Here is a 22,929-nt window from a genome sequence, read left to right on the forward strand (position 1 = left end):
ATTTAGTAGTCTACATTCTCATGACAGTTGATTTAGTAGTCTATATTCTCATGACAGTTGATTTAGTAGTCTATATTCTCATGACAGTTGATTTAGTAGACTATATTCTCATGACAGTTGATTTAGTAGTCTATATTCTCATGACAGTTGATTTAGTAGTCTATATTCTCATGACAGTTGATTTAGTAGTCTATATTCTCATGACAGTTGATTTAGTAGTCTATATTCTCATGACAGTTGATTTAGTCAAAATTATTCTCATGACAGTTGATTTAGTAGTCTATATTCTCATGACAGTTGATTTAGTAGTCTATATTCTCATTACAGTTGATTTAGTAGTCTATATTCTCATGACAGTTGATTTAGTAGTCTATATTCTCATGACAGTTTATTTAGTAGTCTATACTCTCATGACAGTTGATTTAGTAGTCTATATTCTCATTACAGTTGATTTAGTAGTCTATATTCTCATGACAGTTGATTTAGTAGTCTATATTATCATGACAGTTGATTTAGTAGTCTATATTCTCATGACAGTTGATTTAGTAGTCTATATTCTCATGACAGTTGATTTAGTAGTCTATATTCTCATGACAGTTGATTTAGTAGTCTATATTCTCATGACAGTTGATTTAGTAGTCTACATTCATGTGTATTCTAGAAAATACCTGAGAATGTTCAATAAATATGTATTGAATACATACAGTACCCTTCCATAATGAATGTAAACGTCTTTACATTGTAGACGTTTAGCAGACGCTCTTACCCAGAGCGCCTTGCAGCTCATCTTAAGGTAGCTCAGAATGACAATCACCTCTTACAGTCAGTGTAAAAATAACAAAAAGAGTCATATTTTCCTCAAGCTGAACATAGTCCATCTGTAAACAGCCCACCCAATCTACCTACCTCATCCCCATACTGTTTATATTTATTTACTCTTCTGCTCTTTTGCACACCAGTATCTCTACCTGTACATGTTCATCTGTTCATTTATCACTCCAGTGTTAATCTGCTAAATTGTAATTATTTGCTCCTATGACCTATTTATTGCCTTACCTCCTCATGCCTTTTGCACACACTGTAAATAGACTTTCTTTTTTCTACTCTGTCATTGATTTGTTCATTGTGTTATTGGCTCGTTTATTGTTTACTCCATGTGTAACTCTGTTGTTGTTGTTTGTGTCACACTGCTTTGCTTTATCTTGGCCAGGTCGCAGTTGCAAATGAGAACTTGTTCTCAACTGGCCTACCTGGTTAAATAAAGGTGTTCTCAACTAGCCTACCTGGTTAAATAAAGGTGTTCTCAACTGGCCTACCTGGTTAAATAAAGGTGTTCTCAACTAGCCTACCTGGTTAAATAAAGGTGTTCTCAACTAGCCTACCTGGGTTAAATAAAGGTGTTCTCAACTAGCCTACCTGGTTAAATAAAGGTGTTCTCAACTAGCCTACCTGGTGAAATAAAGGTGAAATAAAATCAATAAAATAAAGCAGCTATCGGCAAAGTTATTGAGGAAAAGAGCCACGTGTTCATCTTTACATGGCTTTTCCTATACATCAGGAGATGGACCAACATTAGAAGATGGATGATAGTACAGCCCACAGTAATAACACTATTGACCACTGAGTGAACCGTGCCCTATAATGTTCCTGTAGTGCTTGTTAGCGACCTGATGCAAATGTACCTAATGCTTGTTTTTTTTTTAAATGTCATTAACAGAGACAGCCAATGTGCTTCCAAGACTCAGCAACAAAAACAAGCATACATCCCAAATTGCACCCTATTCCCTATATAGTGAACTACTTTGGACCAGAACCCAATAGAAACCCTAGTCAAAAGTAGTGCACTATATAGGGAATAGGGTGCCATAGGGCTCTGGTCTAAAGTAGTGCACTATCTAGGGACTAGGGTGCCATAGGGCTCCTGTCTAAAGCAGTGCACTATGTAGGGAATAGGGTTCCATAGGGCTCTGGTCTGAAGTATTGCACTATATAGGGAATAGGGTTCCATAGGGCTCTGGTCTAAAGTAGTGCACTATCTAGGGACTAGGGGTGCGATTCGGGACGCAAATCCCAAAGCCTTAATGGGAGTAGATGAGTTGAGGCTCCCATTTACCTACAGCCATAAGAGCTTTGTAATAGCCATATTAGCTGTGTATTATCCATGCAAACCTCACACTGATAACTTCTATTGGATTAACTGGTACCTTGATCATCCAGGCAATGGAACAGAATATGTTTAATGGTGTATTACATTCTCAACATCAAGCTTGATGGAAATCATTAAAAAAAACTTTTCTGCTGAGTTATGAAGAATCTGTGTGATTATAAGCGATCACACAAGTTTTGTTTGGAGAAGGAGTGTGTGTTTAACTGGACTGCTGGATCGTTGTACTGCTGGTGAAAGGGGGATATTGCAAATGTAATGATTGTTTCCGAGTCATCCTTATCAATGTCAGCTAAACAGTGCCCCCTAATGGTGCAGTAATAAATTACAGTTAGAAGGCCTAGTACCGTCAATGTTTTCCTCTGCTGGCCTCTGAGAAAGACTGTAGGTGTTCTGACCTTATCTCAATGAAACTAAACTGTAGTCTATAATGATGTATAATAATAATATAATGATGATGATGATTACAGAAACAGGGGCTAGGCAGGTGCTTAACGCGTTGGGCCAGTAACTTGAAGGTTTCTAGATCGAATCCCCGACCTGACAATGTAAAATAATAACTTTCATTCTGCCCCTGAGCAAGGCAGTTGACCCACTCTGGCAGACCGTCATTGTAAATAAGAATTTGCCTAGTTTTTTTTTTTTAAGTACAAAGAAAAAAAGAGAAGCAGGTTTAGAAAAAGAACCCAGTTGTCATACTTGAGTAAATGATAAGATACCTTCATACAAAAGGGCATACTTGAGTAAATGATAAGATTCCTTCATACAAAATTGCATACTTGAGTAAATTATAAGATACCTTCATACAAAAGGGCATACTTGAGTAAATGATAAGATTCCTTCATACAAAATGGCATACTTGAGTAAATGATAAGATACCTTCATACAAAAGAGCATACTTGAGTAAATGATAAGATACCTTCATACAAAAGGGCATACTTGAGTAAATGATAAGATACCTTCATACAAAAGGGCATACTTGAGTAAATGATAAGATTCCTTCATACAAAATGGCATACTTGAGTAAATGATAAGATACCTTCATACAAAAGGGCATACTTGAGTAAATGATAAGATTCCTTCATACAAAATGGCATACTTGAGTAAATGATAAGATACCTTCATACAAAATGGCATACTTGAGTAAATGATAAGATACCTTCATACAAAAGAGCATACTTGAGTAAATGATAAGATACCTTCATACAAAAGGGCATACTTGAGTAAATGATAAGATACCTTCATACAAAAGGGCATACTTGAGTAAATGATAAGATACCTTCATACAAAAGGGCATACTTGAGTAAATGATAAGATACCTTCATACAAAAGGGCATACTTGAGTAAATGATAAGATACCTTCATACAAAAGGGCATACTTGAGTAAATGATAAGATACCTTCATACAAAGGGCATACTTGAGTAAATGATAAGATACCTTCATACTACAAAAGGGAAAGTCACCCGGTAAAATACTACTTATCTAAAAGTATTTGGTTTTAAATATAAGTATCAAAAGTAAAAGTATAAATCATTTCCAAACCAGTCGGCACCCTTTACTTGTTAATGTATATATTTATGGATAGCCAGGGGCACACTGGGCACACTCCAACACTCAGACATCATTTACAAATAAAGCACTTGGGTTTAGTGAGTCCTCCAGATCAGAGGCTAGTAGGGATGACCAGGGATGTTCTCTGTTTAGTGAGTCCTCCAGATCAGAGGCAGTAGGGATGACCAGGGATGTTCTCTGTTTAGTGAGTCCTCCAGATCAGAGGCTAGTAGGGATGACCAGGGATGTTCTCTGTTTAGTGAGTCCACCAGATCAGAGGCAGTAGGGATGGACCAGGGATGTTCTCTGTTTAGTGAGTCCTCCAGATCAGAGGCAGTAGAGATGACCAGGGATGTTCTCTGTTTAGTGAGTCCTCCAGATCAGAGACAGTAGGGATGACCAGGGATGTTCTCTGTTTAGTGAGTCCTCCAGATCAGAGACAGTAGGGATGACCAGGGATGTTCTTTGTTTAGTGAGTCCTCCAGATCAGAGCTAGTAGGGATGACCAGGGATGTTCTCTGTTTAGTGGGTCCACCAGATCAGAGGCAGTAGGGATGGACCAGGGATGTTCTCTGTTTAGTGAGTCCTCCAGATCAGAGGCAGTAGAGATGACCAGGGATGTTCTCTGTTTAGTGAGTCCTCCAGATCAGAGACAGTAGGGATGACCAGGGATGTTCTCTGTTTAGTGAGTCCTCCAGATCAGAGACAGTAGGGATGACCAGGGATGTTCTCTGTTTAGTGAGTCCTCCAGATCAGAGGCAGTAGGGATGACCAGGGATGTTCTCTGTTTAGTGAGTCCTCCAGATCAGAGGCAGTAGGGATGACCAGGGATGTTCTCTGTTTAGTGAGTCCTCCAAATCAGAGGCAGTAGGGATGACCAGGGATGTTCTCTGTTTAGTGAGCCCTCCAGATCAGAGTCTAGAAGAGATGACCAGGGATGTTCTCTGTTTAGTGAGTCCTCCAGATCAGAGGCAGTAGGGATGACCAGGGATGTTCTCTGTTTAGTGAGCCCTCCAGATCAGAGTCTAGAAGAGATGACCAGGGATGTTCTCTGTTTAGTGAGTCCTCCAGATCAGAGGAAGTAGGGATGACCAGTGATGTTCTCTTCATAAGTGTGTGAATTGGACCATTTTCCTGTCCTGCTAAGCATTCAAAACGTAACGAGTACTTTTGGGTGTCAGGGAAAATGTATTAAGTAAAAAGTACATAATTTTAATTAGGAAAGTAGTGAAGTAAAAAGTAAAAGCAGTCAATAAATATAAATAGTAATATAAAGTGCATATACCCCAAAAAACTATTTAAGTAGGACGTCAAATTATTTTTACTTAAGTCCTTTACACCACTGTGCACAAGCAATGAACAGTGTAAAAGTCTACTGAACGGTAACAGCACAGAAATAACACCGGAATAAGATTATTTACAAGCCGTGACGCTAGGTGGCACCCGTTCGCCTTTACAGCATAGACGCGCATTAAACGTATCAACGAAGAAGAAGTACAGCAACATGGCGTCAGCTGTCACAGTGTTTTTGTTGTCATTTTTGTCCAACTTATTGTTTATTTTGGAAGCAGCGGACAGCGATTTCCTGAGTACGTTAGGCGCATGCTACAAACCTATGCGGGACGGTAGACCTACATCTGTCAAGTAAGTGGTCGTTGATCAGAGATATTTTTAGCAGAAAATCACCGCAAAGATTTTCCCAGTCGACTACTGTGAAGTTACGCAAGGGAGTGAATGTCATTTATAGTAAGAGTTACATTGAGAAAATCGGACCCATTCAATTAAAATGAATGGCCATCCCTTTAGCAAAATATACACTGAACAAAAATATAACTGCAAAATGTAAGGTGTTGGTCCCATGTTTCATGAGCTGAAGTTATAGATCACAGAAATAAATAAATATGTATATGCTTGTGTCAGATCCTGCACCAAGTCACAATGCAGCTTGTGTCAGATCCTCCACCAAGTCACAATGCAGCTTGTGTCAGATCCTCCACCAAGTCACAACGCAGCTTGTGTCAGATCCTCCACCAAGTCACAATGCAGCTTGTGCCAGATCCTCCACCAAGTCACAATGCAGCTTGTGTCAGATCCTCCACCAAGTCACAATGCAGCTTGTGTCAGATCCTCCACCAAGTCACAATGCAGCTTGTGTCAGATCCTCCACCAAGTCACAATGCAGCTTGTGTCAGATCCTCCACCAAGTCACAATGCAGCTTGTGTCAGATCCTCCACCAAGTCACAATGCAGCTGGGTCAGATCCTCCACCAAGTCACAATGCAGCTTGTGTCAGATCCTCCAACAAGTCACAATGCAGCTTGTGCCAGATCCTCCACCAAGTCACAATGCAACTTGTGCCAGATCCTCCACCAAGTCACAATGCAGCTGGGTTGCCTTTTTATATTATTTAACAGGTTTAACTCAATTTCATCCAACTTTACATACCACTCTCTTTCTAATTCACTTTTATTATTAAATTAGGCTTAAATGGTTTCATGTTTATAGAATTCGATAGAAAACTATTAGTAGTTTTAAAATAAATAAAATATCTAAAATAAATACATGAATAAACTATTCATGTATTATATTTTTTCTTCATAGTTTTATTATTTGGTTCAGTATGTCAATCCTTTCTCTATTTTGGTGGATGGTATTTCACTATGCAGTTTGGCTTTTCACCCACAAGGTGGTGTGCGTACGCAGGGTCGAGAGGTGTGCTTCAATTTACACACATTCTCAAGTATAAGTACAAATTGATAAATCACACACTTTGCTTAGAAAGGATCGCACACAGCATAAGTTTACCAACGACTTCTGTTCGTACGCAACATGTATAAATGAGGTCTCTGGACCTCCACTTCCTGCTTCTTCACCTGCTCGTCTGAGACCAGCCACGCCAGTTTTTCGGTCTGTAATAAAGCCCTTTTTGTGGGGGAAAATTATTTCTAATTGGCTGGGCCTTCCCAGGCCCACCAATGGCTGCGTGCCTGCCCAGTTATGTGAAATCCATAGATTAGGGCCAAATGAATTCATTATATGAACTGTAACTCAGTAAAATCGTTGAAATTGGCGCATGTTGCGTTTTTTAATTTTTGTTTCAGCAAACGACCTGAACGCTTGAAAAAAATATATAAGAAAAGTGACCCTCCCCTATACTCATAATAATAATAATTAAAACAGGAAGTGGATAACATGTCTACCGTTTATCCTCACTTCTTGGACAGAGCAGAGCCTTAGATATGCCATTTTGTAAACTGTTCTTCCTCTTGTAATCATTACAAAGCAGGACTTTTGATCGTGCACAGGGCTGCTGGCCAGAGGGTTGTGGGTTCACAGACCACAGAGGACAAGAGTAGGAGTGGAAAGATCTTTATAGTAAAATCATCGTATTTGCAGATCCAATAAAAAATGTGCCTTTTATGTACATTTCTTGCAAGTCTACATAATTTAACATATTAGCAGAATACATTTTAATACCATACAAATTACCTAAATTCCAGGCTAATGGACCGAGAGATGGTCCTATGTGTTCATCTTATCCTGTTTCTCCAATGCCAAATCACGGTGTCTTGTTTGAAACAAAACTGTCCTTGTTTGAAAATAATTTTTATCTGAGACGTCATTAGGATTCTGACCATGGTACTTTCAAAGGTAGGGCCTACCTTTCCACCACAGACAGAGTAGGGCCTACCTTTCCACCCCAGACAGAGTAGACCTACCTTTCCACCCCAGACAGAGTAGGCCTACCTTTCCACCCCAGACAGAGTAGGACCTACCTTTCCACCACAGACAGAGTAGGGCCTACCTTTCCACCCCAGACAGAGTAGGGTCTACCTTTTCACCCCAGACAGAGTAGACCTACCTTTCCACCCCAGACAGAGTAGACCTACCTTTCCACCCCAGACAGAGTAGACCTACCTTTCCACCCCAGACAGAGTAGGGTCTACCTTTCCACCCCAGACAGAGTAGGACCTACCTTTCCACCCCAGACAGAGTAAGGCCTACCTTTCCACCACAGACAGAGTAGGGCCTACCTTTCCACCCCAGACAGAGTAAGGCCTACCTTTCCACCCCAGACAGAGTAGGGCCTACCTTTCCACCCCAGACAGAGTAGGGCCTACCTTTCCACCCCAGACAGAGTAGGGCCTACCTTTCCACCCCAGACAGAGTAGGGCCTACCTTTCCACCCCAGACAGAGTACAGAGTAGGACCTACCTTTCCACCCCAGACAGAGTAGACCTACCTTTCCACCCCAGACAGAGTAGGTCTACCTTTCCACCCCAGACAGAGTACAGAGTAGGACCTACCTTTCCACCCCAGACAGAGTAGACCTACCTTTCCACCCCAGACAGAGTACAGAGTAGGACCTACCTTTCCACCCCAGACAGAGTAGACCTACCTTTCCACCCCAGACAGAGTACAGAGTAGACCTACCTTTCCACCCCAGACAGAGTACAGAGTAGGACCTACCTTTCCACCCCAGACAGAGTAGACCTACCTTTCCACCCCAGACAGAGTAGGGCCTACCTTTCCACCCCAGACAGAGTACAGAGTAGGACCTACCTTTCCACCCCAGACAGAGTAGACCTACCTTTCCACCCCAGACAGAGTAGGACCTACCTTTCCACCCCAGACAGAGTAGGGCCTACCTTTCCACCCCAGACAGAGTAGACCTACCTTTCCACCCCAGACAGAGTAGGACCTACCTTTCCACCCCAGACAGAGTAGACCTACCTTTCCACCCCAGACAGAGTAGGACCTACCTTTCCACCCCAGACAGAGTAGGGCCTACCTTTCCACCCCAGACAGAGTAGGGCCTACCTTTCCACCCCAGACAGAGTAGACCTACCTTTCCACCCCAGACAGAGTAGGGCCTACCTTTCCACCCCAGACAGAGTAGGCCTACCTTTCCACCCCAGACAGAGTAGGACCTACCTTTCCACCCCAGACAGAGTAGACCTACCTTTCCACCCCAGACAGAGTAGGGCCTACCTTTCCACCCCAGACAGAGTAGACCTACCTTTCTACCCCAGACAGAGTAGGCCTACCTTTCTACCCCAGACAGAGTAGGGCCTACCTTTCCACCCCAGACAGAGTAGGACCTACCTTTCCACCCCAGACAGAGTAGGGCCTACCTTTCCACCCCAGACAGAGTAGACCTACCTTTCCACCCCAGACAGAGTAGGACCTACCTTTCCACCCCAGACAGAGTAGGGCCTACCTTTCCACCCCAGACAGAGTAGACCTACCTTTCCACCCCAGACAGAGTAGGACCTACCTTTCCACCCCAGACAGAGTAGGCCTACCGAAAAACGTAAGCTTTAATGAACTGCTGGCTACTCTTCTTCTGTGGTTTAACCCAATGAGAGAAGGTCACAAGTGTTTCCCTAAAAGCTGTCTGGGTTTAAACATCTTCTATTGGACAGAAAGTTAATGGCTTAATCAATTGATAGTGACAGAATTCGATTACTTCCCAAGCAAAGTCCATTTTTTTGTCTCCTCAGCTATCGAAGGTTGTAGTTCAGCCTCAATGTCAAATAAACTAAACAATGATATTCCCTTATGCATCGGAGTCACATCTTTCCCAGCTTCACTATATATACAGCAGTATGTGGACACCCCTTCAAATGAGTGGATTGACAGGCCCTGTCCTGTTTCAGCATGACAATGCCCCCGTGCACAAAGCGAGGTCCATACTGAAATGGTTTGTCGAGATCAGTGTGGAAGACCATTGAATGGCCTGCACAGAGCCCTGACCTCAACCCCATCGAACACTTTTGGGATGAATTGGAACGCTGACTGCGAGCCAGGCCTAATCACCCCCAACATCGGTGCCCGACCTCACTAATGCTCTTTTGGCTGAATGGAAGCAAGTCCCCACAGCAATGTTCCAACATCTAGTGGAACACCTTCCCAGAAGAGTGGAGGCTGTTATAGCAGCAATGTTCCAACATCTAGTGGAAAGCCTTCCCAGAAGAGTGGAGGCTGTTATAGCAGCAATGTTCCAGCATCTAGTGGAAAGCCTTCCCAGAAGAGTGGAGGCTGTTATAGCAGCAATGTTCCTACATCTAGTCGAAAGCCTTCCCAGAAGAGTGGAGGCTGTTATAGCAGCAAAGGGTTGGACCAACTCCATATTAATGCCCATGATTTTGGAATGAGATGTTCTACGAACAGGTGTCCACATCCAGTCCTGGTTTTAACTGAACAGCCCTTCACTGACACAGAGGAGGGCTATTTAAAGAGTGTATGGTGGGTGGAGGAAATTACCTACAAATCTATGGATATAGCAGTTTATAGCCTAATGTCTGTCTAACAGGTAGGACCAACTCTTCTTTCTTAAATAGGAAGACAGAGACTCAAACACAAAGCCCTCTTGTTGTTGTTAGAGTCTAATTAAAATGAAGATGGTTTCAAATTAATTGTACCTACTGGAATTTGCCTACTTTCAGCACCGTGAGCTGTCCATTTCCGATTGATTGTGGCTGCTGCTGCTTCAAGTTTCAGAACCACAATGTCAGTTACTAGAATCTGTCTTAATGTGAGGTCAATAACTCAATAACCCAAGTGCATGTTTTGGGACTAGGCCTAATCAAACATTATTTTCAGAAGAAGCCTTTGACTCTCCTCCTGAACTACCACTGTAGACCTAGGCAGCACAGTCATTGGTTAATAAGGAAGACAACAAAAAAAAAAAACGTTTTTATCAGGAAGAGCAGAGCAGGCTGGGGATCAGGGTTGGAATATCCATTGCAGTGTGTAATGCAGACTAGTTTTATTCACACCATCCCAGCAGCACAAAAACACTCAGGAAGGAAGTACATTTTCATAGATATATAACTTTGCTATGTGCTTCTACGAGAATGTACTTTGTTAAGCCTGCTGTATAACCTTCTGTATAACCTGCTGTATAACTATAACCTGCTGTATAGCCTGCTGTATAACCTGCTGTATAACTATAACCTGCTGTATAACCTGCTGTATAACCTGCTGTATAACCTGCTGTATAGCCTGCTGTATAACTATAACCTTCTGTATAACCTTCTGTATAACCTGCTGTATAGCCTGCTGTATAGCCTGCTGTATAACCTGCTGTATAGCCCGCTGTATAACTATAACCTGCTGTATAGCCTGCTGTATAGCCTGCTGTATAACTATAACCTGCTGTATAACCTGCTGTATAACCTGCTGTATAGCCTGCTGTATAACCTGCTGTATAACCTGCTGTATAACTATAACCTGCTGTATAGCCTGCTGTATAGCCTGCTGTATAACCTGCTGTATAACTGTAACCTGCTGTATAGCCTGCTGTATAACCTGCTGTATAACCTGCTGTATAGCCTGCTGTACAACCTGCTGTATAACTATAACCTGCTGTATAGCCTGCTGTATAGCCTGCTGTATAACTATAACCTGCTGTATAGCCTGCTGTATAGCCTGCTGTATAACTATAACCTGCTGTATAGCCTGCTGTATAACCTGCTGTATAACCTGCTGTATAGCCTGCTGTACAACCTGCTGTATAACTATAACCTGCTGTATAGCCTGCTGTATAACCTGCTGTATAGCCTGCTGTATAACCTGCTGTATAACTATAACCTGCTGTATAACCTGCTGTATAGCCTGCTGTATAGCCTGTTTTATAACCTGCTGTATAGCCTGCTGTACAACCTGCTGTATAACTATAACCTGCTGTATAACCTGCTGTATAACCTGCTGTATAGCCTGCTGTATAACTATAACCTGCTGTATAGCCTGTTTTATAACCTGCTGTATAGCCTGCTGTACAACCTGCTGTATAACTATAACCTGCTGTATAACCTGCTGTATAGCCTGTTTTATAACCTGCTGTATAACTATAACCTGCTGTATAGCCTGCTGTATAGCCTGTTTTATAACCTGCTGTATAGCCTGCTGTATAACCTGCTGTATAGCCTGCTGTATAGCCTGTTTTATAGCCTGCTGTATAACCTGCTGTATAACTATAGCCTGCTGTATAACCTGCTGTATAGCCTGCTGTTTAACCTGCTGTATAACCTGCTGTATAACCTGCTGTATAACTATAACCTGCTGTATAACTATGACCTGCTGTATAACCTGCTGTATAACTATAACCTGCTGTATAACTATAACCTGCTGTATAACTATGACCTGCTGTATAGCCTGCTGTATAACTATAACCTGCTGTATAACTATAACCTGCTGTATAACCTGCTGTATAACTATAACCTGCTGTATAACCTGCTGTATAACCTGCTGTATAACCTGCTGTATAACCTGCTGTATAGCCTGTTTTATAACCTGCTGTATAACTATAACCTGCTGTATAACTATAACCTGCTGTATAGCCTGCTGTATAGCCTGTTTTATAACCTGCTGTATAACCTGCTGTATAACTATAACCTGCTGTATAGCCTGCTGTATAGCCTGTTTTATAACCTGCTGTATAACCTGCTGTATAACTATAACCTGCTGTATAACCTGCTGTATAACCTGCTGTATAACCTGTTTTATAACCTGCTGTATAACCTGCTGTATAACTATAACCTGCTGTATAACCTGCTGTATAACCTGCTGTATAACCTGCTGTATAACTATAACCTGCTGTATAGCCTGTTTTATAACCTGCTGTATAACTATAACCTGCTGTATAGCCTGCTGTATAGCCTGTTTTATAACCTGCTGTATAGCCTGTTTTATAACCTGCTGTATAACTATAACCTGCTGTATAGCCTGCTGTATAGCCTGTTTTATAACCTGCTGTATAGCCTGTTTTATAACCTGCTGTATAACTATAACCTGCTGTATAGCCTGTTTTATAACCTGCTGTATAGCCTGTTTTATAACCTGCTGTATAACTATAACCTGCTGTATAGCCTGCTGTATAGCCTGTTTTATAACCTGCTGTATAACCTGCTGTATAACTATAACCTGCTGTATAACTATAACCTGCTGTATAACCTGCTGTATAACCTGCTGTATAACTATAACCTGCTGTATAACTATAACCTGCTGTATAACCTGCTGTATAACCTGCTGTATAACCTGTTTTATAACCTGCTGTATAACCTGCTGTATAGCCTGCTGTATAGCCTGCTGTATAACCTGCTGTATAACCTGCTGTATAACTATAACCTGCTGTATAACTATAACCTGCTGTATAACCTGCTGTATAACCTGCTGTATAACCTGCTGTATAACTATAACCTGCTGTATAACTATAACCTGCTGTATAACCTGCTGTATAACCTGCTGTATAGCCTGTTTTATAACCTGCTGTATAACTATAACCTGCTGTATAGCCTGCTGTATAGCCTGTTTTATAGCCTGCTGTATAACCTGCTGTATAACCTGCTGTATAACCTGCTGTATAACTATAACCTGATGTATAACCTGCTGTATAACCTGCTGTATAACCTGCTGTATAACCTGCTGTATAGCCTGTTTTATAACCTGCTGTATAGCCTGCTGTATAACTATAACCTGCTGTATAACCTGCTGTATAACCTGCTGTATAACCTGCTGTATAACCTGCTGTATATCCTGCTGTATAACCTGCTGTATAACCTGCTGTATAGCCTGTTTTATAACCTGCTGTATAACTATAACCTGCTGTATAGCCTGTTTTATAACCTGCTGTATAGCCTGCTGTATAACCTGCTGTATAACCTGCTGTATAACCTGCTGTATAACCTGCTGTATAGCCTGCTGTATAACTATAACCTGCTGTATAGCCTGTTTTATAACCTGCTGTATCGCCCACAGGCTATGGATCATTTGATTGAGACCACACTGAATAGGCTGTAAAATCATTTGATATTATCTGACGCAAATATCTAGCCTAATAATGAGCAACTCATTCTAAAATACTAAGAAATATTGAAATGTCATCATCATTACAAATGACATGACCCTCCCCTGTGTTAAAACAATTACTAAAACACAAAGCATGCCCCCTCCCCCATTTTCCTCCAGGTTACCATTCTGTAAAATATGATCCATCCCTAAACACTGTTTTATTAACAAACCCTCATTATTTTGAATCTGTATCTCCATAAATAGTGCAGGAAATGGAGATACATGCTGTTGTTCAGGACATATCCCAGACCACATGAATACCTTAATGTGTCTGAGCTGTTTGTTCAGGACATATCCCAGGACATATCCCAGACCACATGAATACCTTAATGTGTCTGAGCTGTTTGTTCAGGACATATCCCAGGACATATCCCCGACCACATGAATACCTTAATGTGTCTGAGCTGTTTGTTCAGGACATATCCCAGGACATATCCCCGACCACATGAATACCTTAATGTGTCTGAGCTGTTTGTTCAGGACATATCCCAGGACATATCCCAGACCACATGAATACCTTAATGTATCTGAGCTGTTTGTTCAGGACATATCCTAGGACATATCCCCGACCACATGAATACCTTAATGTGTCTAAGCTGTTTGTTCTTGTCATTTCCCAGGACATATCCCCGACCACATGAATACCTTAATGTGTCTGAGCTGTTTGTTCTTGTCATTTCCCAGGACATATCCCAGACCACATGAATACCTTAATGTGTCTGAGCTGTTTGTTCAGGACATATCCCAGGACATATCCCAGACCACATGAATACCTTAATGTGTCTGAGCTGTTTGTTCAGGACATATCCCAGGACATATCCCAGGACATATCCCCGACCACATGAATACCTTAATGTATCTGAGCTGTTTGTTCAGGACATATCCCAGGACATATCCCAGACCACATGAATACCTTAATGTGTCTGAGCTGTTTGTTCAGGACATATCCCAGACCACATGAATACCTTAATGTGTCTGAGCTGTTTGTTCAGGACATATCCCAGACCACATGAATACCTTAATGTGTCTGAGCTGTTTGTTCAGGACATATCCCAGGACATATCCCCGACCACATGAATACCTTAATGTATCTGAGCTGTTTGTTCAGGACATATCCCAGGACATATCCCCGACCACATGAATACCTTAATGTATCTGAGCTGTTTGTTCAGGACATATCCCAGGACATATCCCAGACCACATGAATACCTTAATGTGTCTGAGCTGTTTGTTCTTGTCATTTCCCAGGACATATCCCCGACCACATGAATACCTTAATGTATCTGAGCTGTTTGTTCAGGACATATACCAGACCACATGAATACCTTAATGTGTCTGAGCTGTTTGTTCTTGTCATTTCCCAGGACATATCCCAGACCACATGAATACCTTAATGTATCTGAGCTGTTTGTTCAGGACATATCCCAGGACATATCCCCGACCACATGAATACCTTAATGTGTCTGAGCTGTTTGTTCAGGACATATCCCAGGACATATCCCAGACCACATGAATACCTTAATGTGTCTGAGCTGTTTGTTCAGGACATATCCCAGGACATATCCCAGACCACATGAATACCTTAATGTATCTGAGCTGTTTGTTCAGGACATATCCCAGGACATATCCCCGACCACATGAATACCTTAATGTGTCTGAGCTGTTTGTTCTTGTCATTTCCCAGGACATATCCCAGGACATATCCCCGACCACATGAATACCTTAATGTATCTGAGCTGTTTGTTCAGGACATATCCCAGGACATATCCCAGACCACATGAATACCTTAATGTATCTGAGCTGTTTGTTCAGGACATATCCCAGGACATATCCCAGACCACATGAATACCTTAATGTGTCTGAGCTGTTTGTTCTTGTCATTTCCCAGGACATATCCCAGACCACATGAATACCTTAATGTGTCTAAGCTGTTTGTTCAGGACATATCCCAGGACATATCCCAGGACATATCCCAGGACATATCCCAGACCACATGAATACCTTAATGTGTCTGAGCTGTTTGTTCAGGACATATCCCAGGACATATCCCAGACCACATGAATACCTTAATGTGTCTGAGCTGTTTGTTCAGGACATATCCCAGGACATATCCCAGGACATATCCCCGACCACATGAATACCTTAATGTATCTGAGCTGTTTGTTCAGGACATATCCCAGGACATATCCCAGGACATATCCCAGACCACATGAGTACCTTAATGTGTCTGAGCTGTTTGTTCTTGTCATTTCCCAGGACATATCCCAGACCACATGAATACCTTAATGTATCTGAGCTGCCAGCAGTTTGGGACTGGAGAAACATTGAGGGGAAAAACTATGCCAGCATCACGAGGAACCAACACATTCCACAGTACTGCGGCTCGTGCTGGGCCATGGGATCTAGCAGTGCAATTGCCGGTAATTTCTCCTCCACATTGTTGCCAATAATACACATTTGACCATTTCTGGACTGATATAACTCACTAACTTGTTACAATGTAACAATGAACTTAACGTGAATTATTAACTAGTTACAATGTAACAACATTGTAACAATGAACTTAACGTGAACTATTAACTTGTTACAATGTAACAAATCCCAAGCTGTCATTATTGTTACAAATGTCACTCCGTATTATATTTTTACAGGCTAACATTGAGATAAAAGTGATCTAATAAACTTATTTACAGTCAAGCCTCTATCATATCAATACATTTGTTGACGTTTGTTGTTGTCCCCCCCCCCCCAGACCGTATCAACATCAAGCGTGGTGGTACGTGGCCATCAGCCTATCTGTCTGTCCAGAACGTGATAGACTGTGGCCATGCTGGGTCCTGCTACGGAGGAGACCACACAGGGGTGTACCAATACGCTCACCAGAAGGGCATCCCCGACGAGACGTGCAACAACTATCAGGCTAAGAACCAAAGTAGGGCCTATATAACATGGCTTTTAACATTTAGGTTTTCATCCTGCGTCTTGTTTTGATTTGTGCTAGTTCCTCATAACACCTGATTTGGGTGATAAGAGATTAGTTTTTCTAACTATTTTTCTGTACGCGCTAGTTTAAAGCAGTGCACTATGGGGGATAGGGTGCATGGGATTGTTACATTTTAATTTTGTCTCACAGCATCGTCACTCATCCATGTGCATCATTTCCATTCACAAATACACTTTCCATCACTCACTCTTGTGGTCTCTATGTTCTACAGAGTGTGAGCTGTTCAACCAGTGAGCTCTATGTTCTACAGAGTGTGAGCTGTTCAACCAGTGAGCTCTATGTTTTACAGAGTGTGAGCTGTTCAACCAGTGAGCTCTATGTTCTACAGAGTGTGAGCTGTTCAACCAGTGAGCTCTATGTTTTACAGAGTGTGAGCTGTTCAACCAGTGAGCTCCATGTTCTACAGAGTGTGAGCTGTTCAACCAGTGAGCTCTATGTTTTACAGAGTGTGAGCTGTTCAACCAGTGAGCTCTATGTTTTACAGAGTGTGAGCTGTTCAACCAGTGAGCTCTATGTTCTACAGAGTGTGAGCTGTTCAACCAGTGAGCTCCATGTTCTACAGAGTGTGAGCTGTTCAACCAGTGAGCTCTATGTTTTACAGAGTGTGAGCTGTTCAACCAGTGAGCTCTATGTTTTACAGAGTGTGAGCTGTTCAACCAGTGAGCTCTATGTTCTACAGAGTGTGAGCTGTTCAACCAGTGAGCTCTATGTTCTACAGAGTGTGAGCTGTTCAACCAGTGAGCTCCATGTTCTACAGAGTGTGAGCTGTTCAACCAGTGAGCTCCATGTTCTACAGAGTGTGAGCTGTTCAACCAGTGTGGGACCTGTTCCTCTGATGCGTGTGCTGTGGTGCAGAACTACACCCTGTGGAAGGTAGGAGACTACGGGGAGGTGTCAGGACGAAACCAGATGAAGGCTGAGATATACACCAACGGGCCAATCAGGTGAGATCTGTGTTCTTTGGTTCGTCATGTTAACATTTCTCTCAGTCTGAAGAACAAAATCACAAGTAAAAGTTTAAAAAAATAATAATAATAATTTAAAAAATCAAGAAGTAGAAAATAGGATTTTCCCATTTTGATTCTCAAAATGATACAATATTTTTGATATCAACAAAATGCCCTTTTTTTAGCCTTGAGTGTTGAAATGTATAACGTTAGCAATCTGTACATGTAATACACGTAGTAAAATGTCCTTTGTAACATCTTGTGTTCTTGCTTTTGATAAACCTCATTCTCACATTGTGGCTGTTGTTCCGTCCTCTCCTCAGCTGCGGTGTGATGGCTACGAAGGGCCTGGAGGCGTATCGTGGTGGTGTGTTTGCCGAGTTCCACCCCTTGTCTCTAATGAACCATATCATCTCAGTAGCAGGCTGGGGGGTGGCGGAGGACGGGACGGAGTACTGGGTGGTCCGCAACTCCTGGGGAGAGCCTTGGGTTAGTCTCTCTTGTACAATACATTCATTATTTGACCTGTATGGAATATTTACTCATTGAAAGACTGGACAACATACACAATATGTACAAAAGTATGTGGACTCCCCTTCAAATTAGTGGATTCGGGCTATTTCAGCCAGACCCGTTGCTGACAGGTATATAATTTTGAGCACACAGCCATGCAATCTCCATAGACAAACGCTGGCAGTAGAATGGTCTTACTGAAGAGCTCAGTGACTTTCAACGTTCCAGAAAAGATGTCTGGGTTTAAACGTGTTCTATTGTACAGAAAGTGAATAGCTTAAGCGAGACGGTGCCGGCAGTCATGGCAGCTCTGCTTCTAGCTCCTAAACAACTTTGCAGTAAGAGCAGTTTGTGCTCCATAACACCACCGGAGGAGTGGATCCTTTGTTCGTACCCCTTCGGGGAAATGTGACTTATTTCAGAAGCTCCAAGACTCCGCTGGAGGAGAGAAGAGGTATTCGGAGTGGACTTCGCGTCCGACTCAGGAGGCGCGCACACCATCCACCGCTTCCGAGTATATTACTCGCTAATGTTCAGTCCCTGGACAATAAAGTAGACGAGCTCAGGGCGAGGATCTCCTTCCAGAGAGACATCAGGGACTGTAACATACTCTGTTCTTCTGTCGCTGTCCATACAGCCAGCTGGGTTCTCAGTACATCACACAGACAGGAATAAAGAACTCTGGATATACTGTCCCCGTCCATACAGCCAGCTGGGTTCTTAGAACATCACACAGACAGGAATAGAGAACTCTCTGAGAATGTTTCATGATTAACTACTCATGGTGTGACTGTGACGTACAGAGTCCTTTTGTTCACCCGACCAAGAATACCTCATAATCAAATGTCGACCGTATTACCTCCCAAGAGAATTCTCTTTGGTTATAGTCACAGCCGTGTCTATTCCCCCTCAAGCCGATACCATGGCAGCCCTCAAAGAACTACACTGGACTATGCAAACTGGAAACCACATACAGTGGGGCAAAAAAGTATTTAGTCAGCCACCAATTGTGCAAGTTCTCCCACTTAAAAGATGAGAGAGGCCTGTAATTTTCATCATAGGTACACTTCAACTATGACTGACAAAATGAGAAAAAAAATCCAGAAAATCACGTAGGACTTTTAATGAATTTATTTGCAAATTATGGTGGAAAATAAGTCTTTGGTCACCTACAAACAAGCAAGATTTCTGGCTCTCAGACCTGTAACTTCTTCTTTAAGAGGCTCCTCTGTCCTCCACTCATTACCTGTATTAAAGGCACCTGTTTTGAACTTGTTATCAGTATAAAAGACACCTGTCCACAACCTGAGGCTGAATTTTATTGTAGCTGGGGATTTTAACAAAGCAAATTTGAGGAAAAAACTACCGAAGTTCTACCAACACATTGACTGTAGTACTCGCTCTGGAATAACATTGGACCACTGCTACTCAACTTTTCGAAATGCCAAGAAGGCGGACACCGAGGTCTTGCTTCCAGACAAGCTAAACACCTTCTTCGCCCGCTTTGAGGATAACACAGTGCCACTGACTCGGCCCGCTACCAAAGACTGTGCGCTCGCTCTCCTTCTCCGTGGCCGACGTGATCAAGACATTTCAACGTGTTAACCATCGCAAGGTTTCAGGCCCAGACGGCATCCCTAGCCGCATCCTCAGGGCATGCACAGACTAGCTGGCTGGTGTGTTTACGGACATATTCAATCTCTCCCTATCCCAGTCTGTTTTCCCCACTTGCTCCAAGATGGCCACAATTGTTCCTGTACCCAAGAAAGCAAAGGTAACTGAACTAAATGATTATCGCCCCATAGCACTCACTTCTGTCATCATGAAGTGCTTTGAGAGACTAGTCAAGGATCATATCACCTCCACCTTACCTGACACCCTAGACCCACTTCAATTTGCTTACCGCCCCAATAGATCCACAGATGATGCAATCGCCATCACACCGCCCTACCCCATCTGGACAAGAGGAATGCCAATGTTAGAATGCTGTCCATTGACTACAGCTCAGCATTTAACACCATAGTACCCTCCAAGCTCATCATTCAGCTCAGGGCCCTGGCTCTGAACCCTGCCCTGTGAAACTGGATCCTAGACTTCCTGTCGGGCCACCCCAGGTGGTGAAGGTAGGAAACAACATCTCCACTTCGCTGATCCTCAACACAGGGGCCCCACAAGGGTGCATGATCAGCCCCCTTCTGTAGTCCCTGTTCACCCATGACTGCGTGGCCACGCAAGACTCCAACTCATCAAATGGTCCACACAGACAACCTCAGGAGGCTGAAGAAATTTGGCTTGGCCCCTAAAACCCCCACAGACTTTTACAGATGCACAATTGAGAGCATCTTGTTGGGCTGTATTACCGCCTGGTACAGCAACTGCACTGCCTGCAACCGCAGGACTCTCCAGAGGCAACAGTCTAGAAGGAGATCCCACATATGCTGAGCACTTGTTGGCTGCTTTTCCTTCACTCTGCGGTCCAACTCATCCCAAACATAAACATAAAATTTGACTTGATTTGTTTTCATCAATTGATAGACAGAGTTATATTACTCCCCAAGTAAAGTCAAAAATGATTTGTCTCCTCGGCTATAGGAGGTTGTAGTTCAGCCTCGGAATGTCAAAGAAACTTAACAATGACGTCTGTCCTTGGTTGCAACACTCACTACCGAGTTCCAAACTGCCTCTGGAAGCAACGTCAGCACAATAACTATTCGTCGGGAGCTTCATGAAATGCGTTTCCATGGACGAGCAGCCGCACACAAGCCTAAAATCACCATGCGCAATGCCAAGTATCGGCCGGAGTGGTGTAAAGCTCACCGCCATTGGACTCTGGGGCAGTGGAAACACGTTCTCTGGAGTGATGAATCACGCTTCACCATCTGGCAGTCCGACGGACAAATCTGGGTTTGAGTTTGGAGCACGCTACCTGCCACAATGCATAGTGCCTGTAAAGTTTGGTGGAGGAGGAATAGTGGTCTGGGGCTGTTTTTCCTGGTTCAGGCTAGGCCCCTTAGTTCAAGTGAAATATTAACGCTACAGCATACAATTACATTCTAGACGATTCTGTGAATCCAACTTTGTGGCAACAGTTTGGGGAAGGCTCTTTCCTGTTTCAGCATGAACAATGCCCCCGTGCACAAAGTGAGGTTCCTACAGAAATGGTTTGTTGAGATCAGTGTGAAGGGATTTGAATGGCCTGCACAGAGCCCTGACCTCAATCCCATCGAACACCTTTGGGATGAATTGGAACGCCGACTGCGAGCCAGTCCTAATCTCCCAACATCAGTGCCCAACCTCATTAATGCTCTTGTGGCTGAATGGAAGCAAGTCCCCACAGCAATGTTCCAACATCTAGTGGAAAGCCTTCCCAGAAGAGTGGAGGCTGTTATAGCAGCAATGTTCCAACATCTAGTGGAAAGCCTTCCCAGAAGAGTGGAGGCTGTTATAGCAGCAATGTTCCAACATCTAGTGGAAAGCCTTCCCAGAAGAGTGGAGGCTGTTATAGCAGCAATGTTCCTACATCTAGTGGAAAGCCTTCCCAGAAGAGTGGAGGCTGTTATAGCAGCAATGTTCCAACATCTAGTGGAAAGCCTTCCCAGAAGAGTGGAGGCTGTTATAGCAGCAATGTTCCAACATCTAGTGGAAAGCCTTCCTAGAAGAGTGGAGGCTGTTATAGCAGCAAAGGGGGGAACAACTCCATATTAATGCCCATGATTTTGGAATGCGATGTTCGACGTGCAGGTGTCTACCTTTGGTCATGTGGTGTCTGAGCTTCCCTTTCTGTTGTTCCTGTTTTGGATGATTTTATGGATTAACTGTGTCTTGTACTCATCTATACATCTATGATGTAAACATGGAGGGTGACGGTGTTTTGTTTTGTGTTTCTGCAGGGAGAGTACGGCTGGGCGAGGATCGTAACCAGTGCTTATAAAGGAGGGAAAGGTAACTGGTACAACCTGGCCATAGAGAAGAGCTGTGCTTACGGAGACCCCATCATTACGTAGAGGACAAGAGGAAACGAGTGTCATAACCATCAGCCGACTGACCTGATCACTGAATATTAATACTGGAGAATACCGTGCGTCACTCAAAACAGTTGATCGGTGCTGCCGTCAACAGGAAGTGGTGTCAAATGGTTCCCATAGTAGGACGTTCAAGTTGATAGGGACATCGTTAAAAAAACATATTAGAGTCAAGATTCTGATCTAGGATCAGTTTATCCTTTTAGATTGTAGTGAATAAGAACTACATTGACAGAGAGGATCTGATCTGAGATCAGCACTCCTACGCTTTGTGAATATAGGACCTGGAGCCTACTTTCGTCCTTCATTAGTAGCCTCTCTCCTCCTCTCCTACCTCCTTCTCTCCTACTGCCTTCTCTCCTCCTCTCCTACCTCCTCTCTCCTCCTCCCCCAACTCCTCTCTCCTCCTATCTCCTCCTTTACTCCTCCTCCTACCTCCTCATCTCCTCCTCTCCTACCTTCTCCTTCATTAGTAGCCTCTCTCCTCCTCCTCTCCTACCTCCTCTCTCCTCCTTCTCTCCTCCTCTCCTACCTCCTCATCTCCTCCTCTCCTACTTCGTCCTTCATTAGTAGCCTCTCTCCTCCTCCTCTCCTACCTCCTCCTCTCCTAACTCCTCCTCTCTCCTCCTCGCCTACCTCTTCCTCTCTCCTCCTCTCCTACCTCCTCCTCCTCTCCTTCCTCCTTCTCTCCTCCTTCTCTCCTCCTCTCTCCTACCTCCTCCTCTCTCCTCCTCTCCTACCTCTTCCTCTCTCCTCCTCTCCTACCTCCTTCTTTCCTCCTTCTCTCCTCCTCTCTCCTACCTCCTCCTCTCTCCTACCTCCTCCTCTCCTCCTCCTCCTCTCTCCTCCACTACCTCCTCCTCTCTCCTACT

At 43.2% G+C, this 22,929-nt stretch overlaps 1 protein-coding gene across 1 annotated transcript; it reads left to right on the forward strand.

The window, feature by feature from the left end:
• The first annotated feature begins 5,172 nt into the window (after positions 1-5,172).
• LOC110510807 (cathepsin Z) lies at positions 5,173-22,494 on the forward strand. The gene is made up of 6 exons (XM_036986671.1): positions 5,173-5,360; positions 15,828-15,991; positions 16,324-16,503; positions 17,372-17,519; positions 17,846-18,011; positions 21,926-22,494. Exons 1-6 carry the CDS (start codon positions 5,221-5,223, stop codon positions 22,037-22,039), a joined length of 912 nt encoding a protein of 303 aa, XP_036842566.1. The 5' UTR covers positions 5,173-5,220; the 3' UTR covers positions 22,040-22,494.
• The last annotated feature ends 435 nt before the right edge of the window (positions 22,495-22,929 follow it).

The sequence above is a fragment of the Oncorhynchus mykiss genome, chromosome 8, assembly GCF_013265735.2.
Source record: "Oncorhynchus mykiss isolate Arlee chromosome 8, USDA_OmykA_1.1, whole genome shotgun sequence".
NCBI lineage: Eukaryota > Metazoa > Chordata > Actinopteri > Salmoniformes > Salmonidae > Oncorhynchus > Oncorhynchus mykiss.

What these genes read in the sequence shown, in the direction of transcription:
- LOC110510807 (XM_036986671.1), top strand. Translation starts at nt 5,221, where the DNA reads ATGGCGTCAGCTGTCACAGTGTTTTTGTTGTCATTTTTGTCCAACTTA. An exon ending in ATCTAGCAGTGCAATTGCCG is followed by an intron (nt 15,992 to 16,323) that starts GTAATTTCTCCT and finishes CCCCCCCCCCAG; the next exon opens with ACCGTATCAACATCAAGCGT. An exon ending in TACACCAACGGGCCAATCAG is followed by an intron (nt 17,520 to 17,845) that starts GTGAGATCTGTG and finishes TCCTCTCCTCAG; the next exon opens with CTGCGGTGTGATGGCTACGA.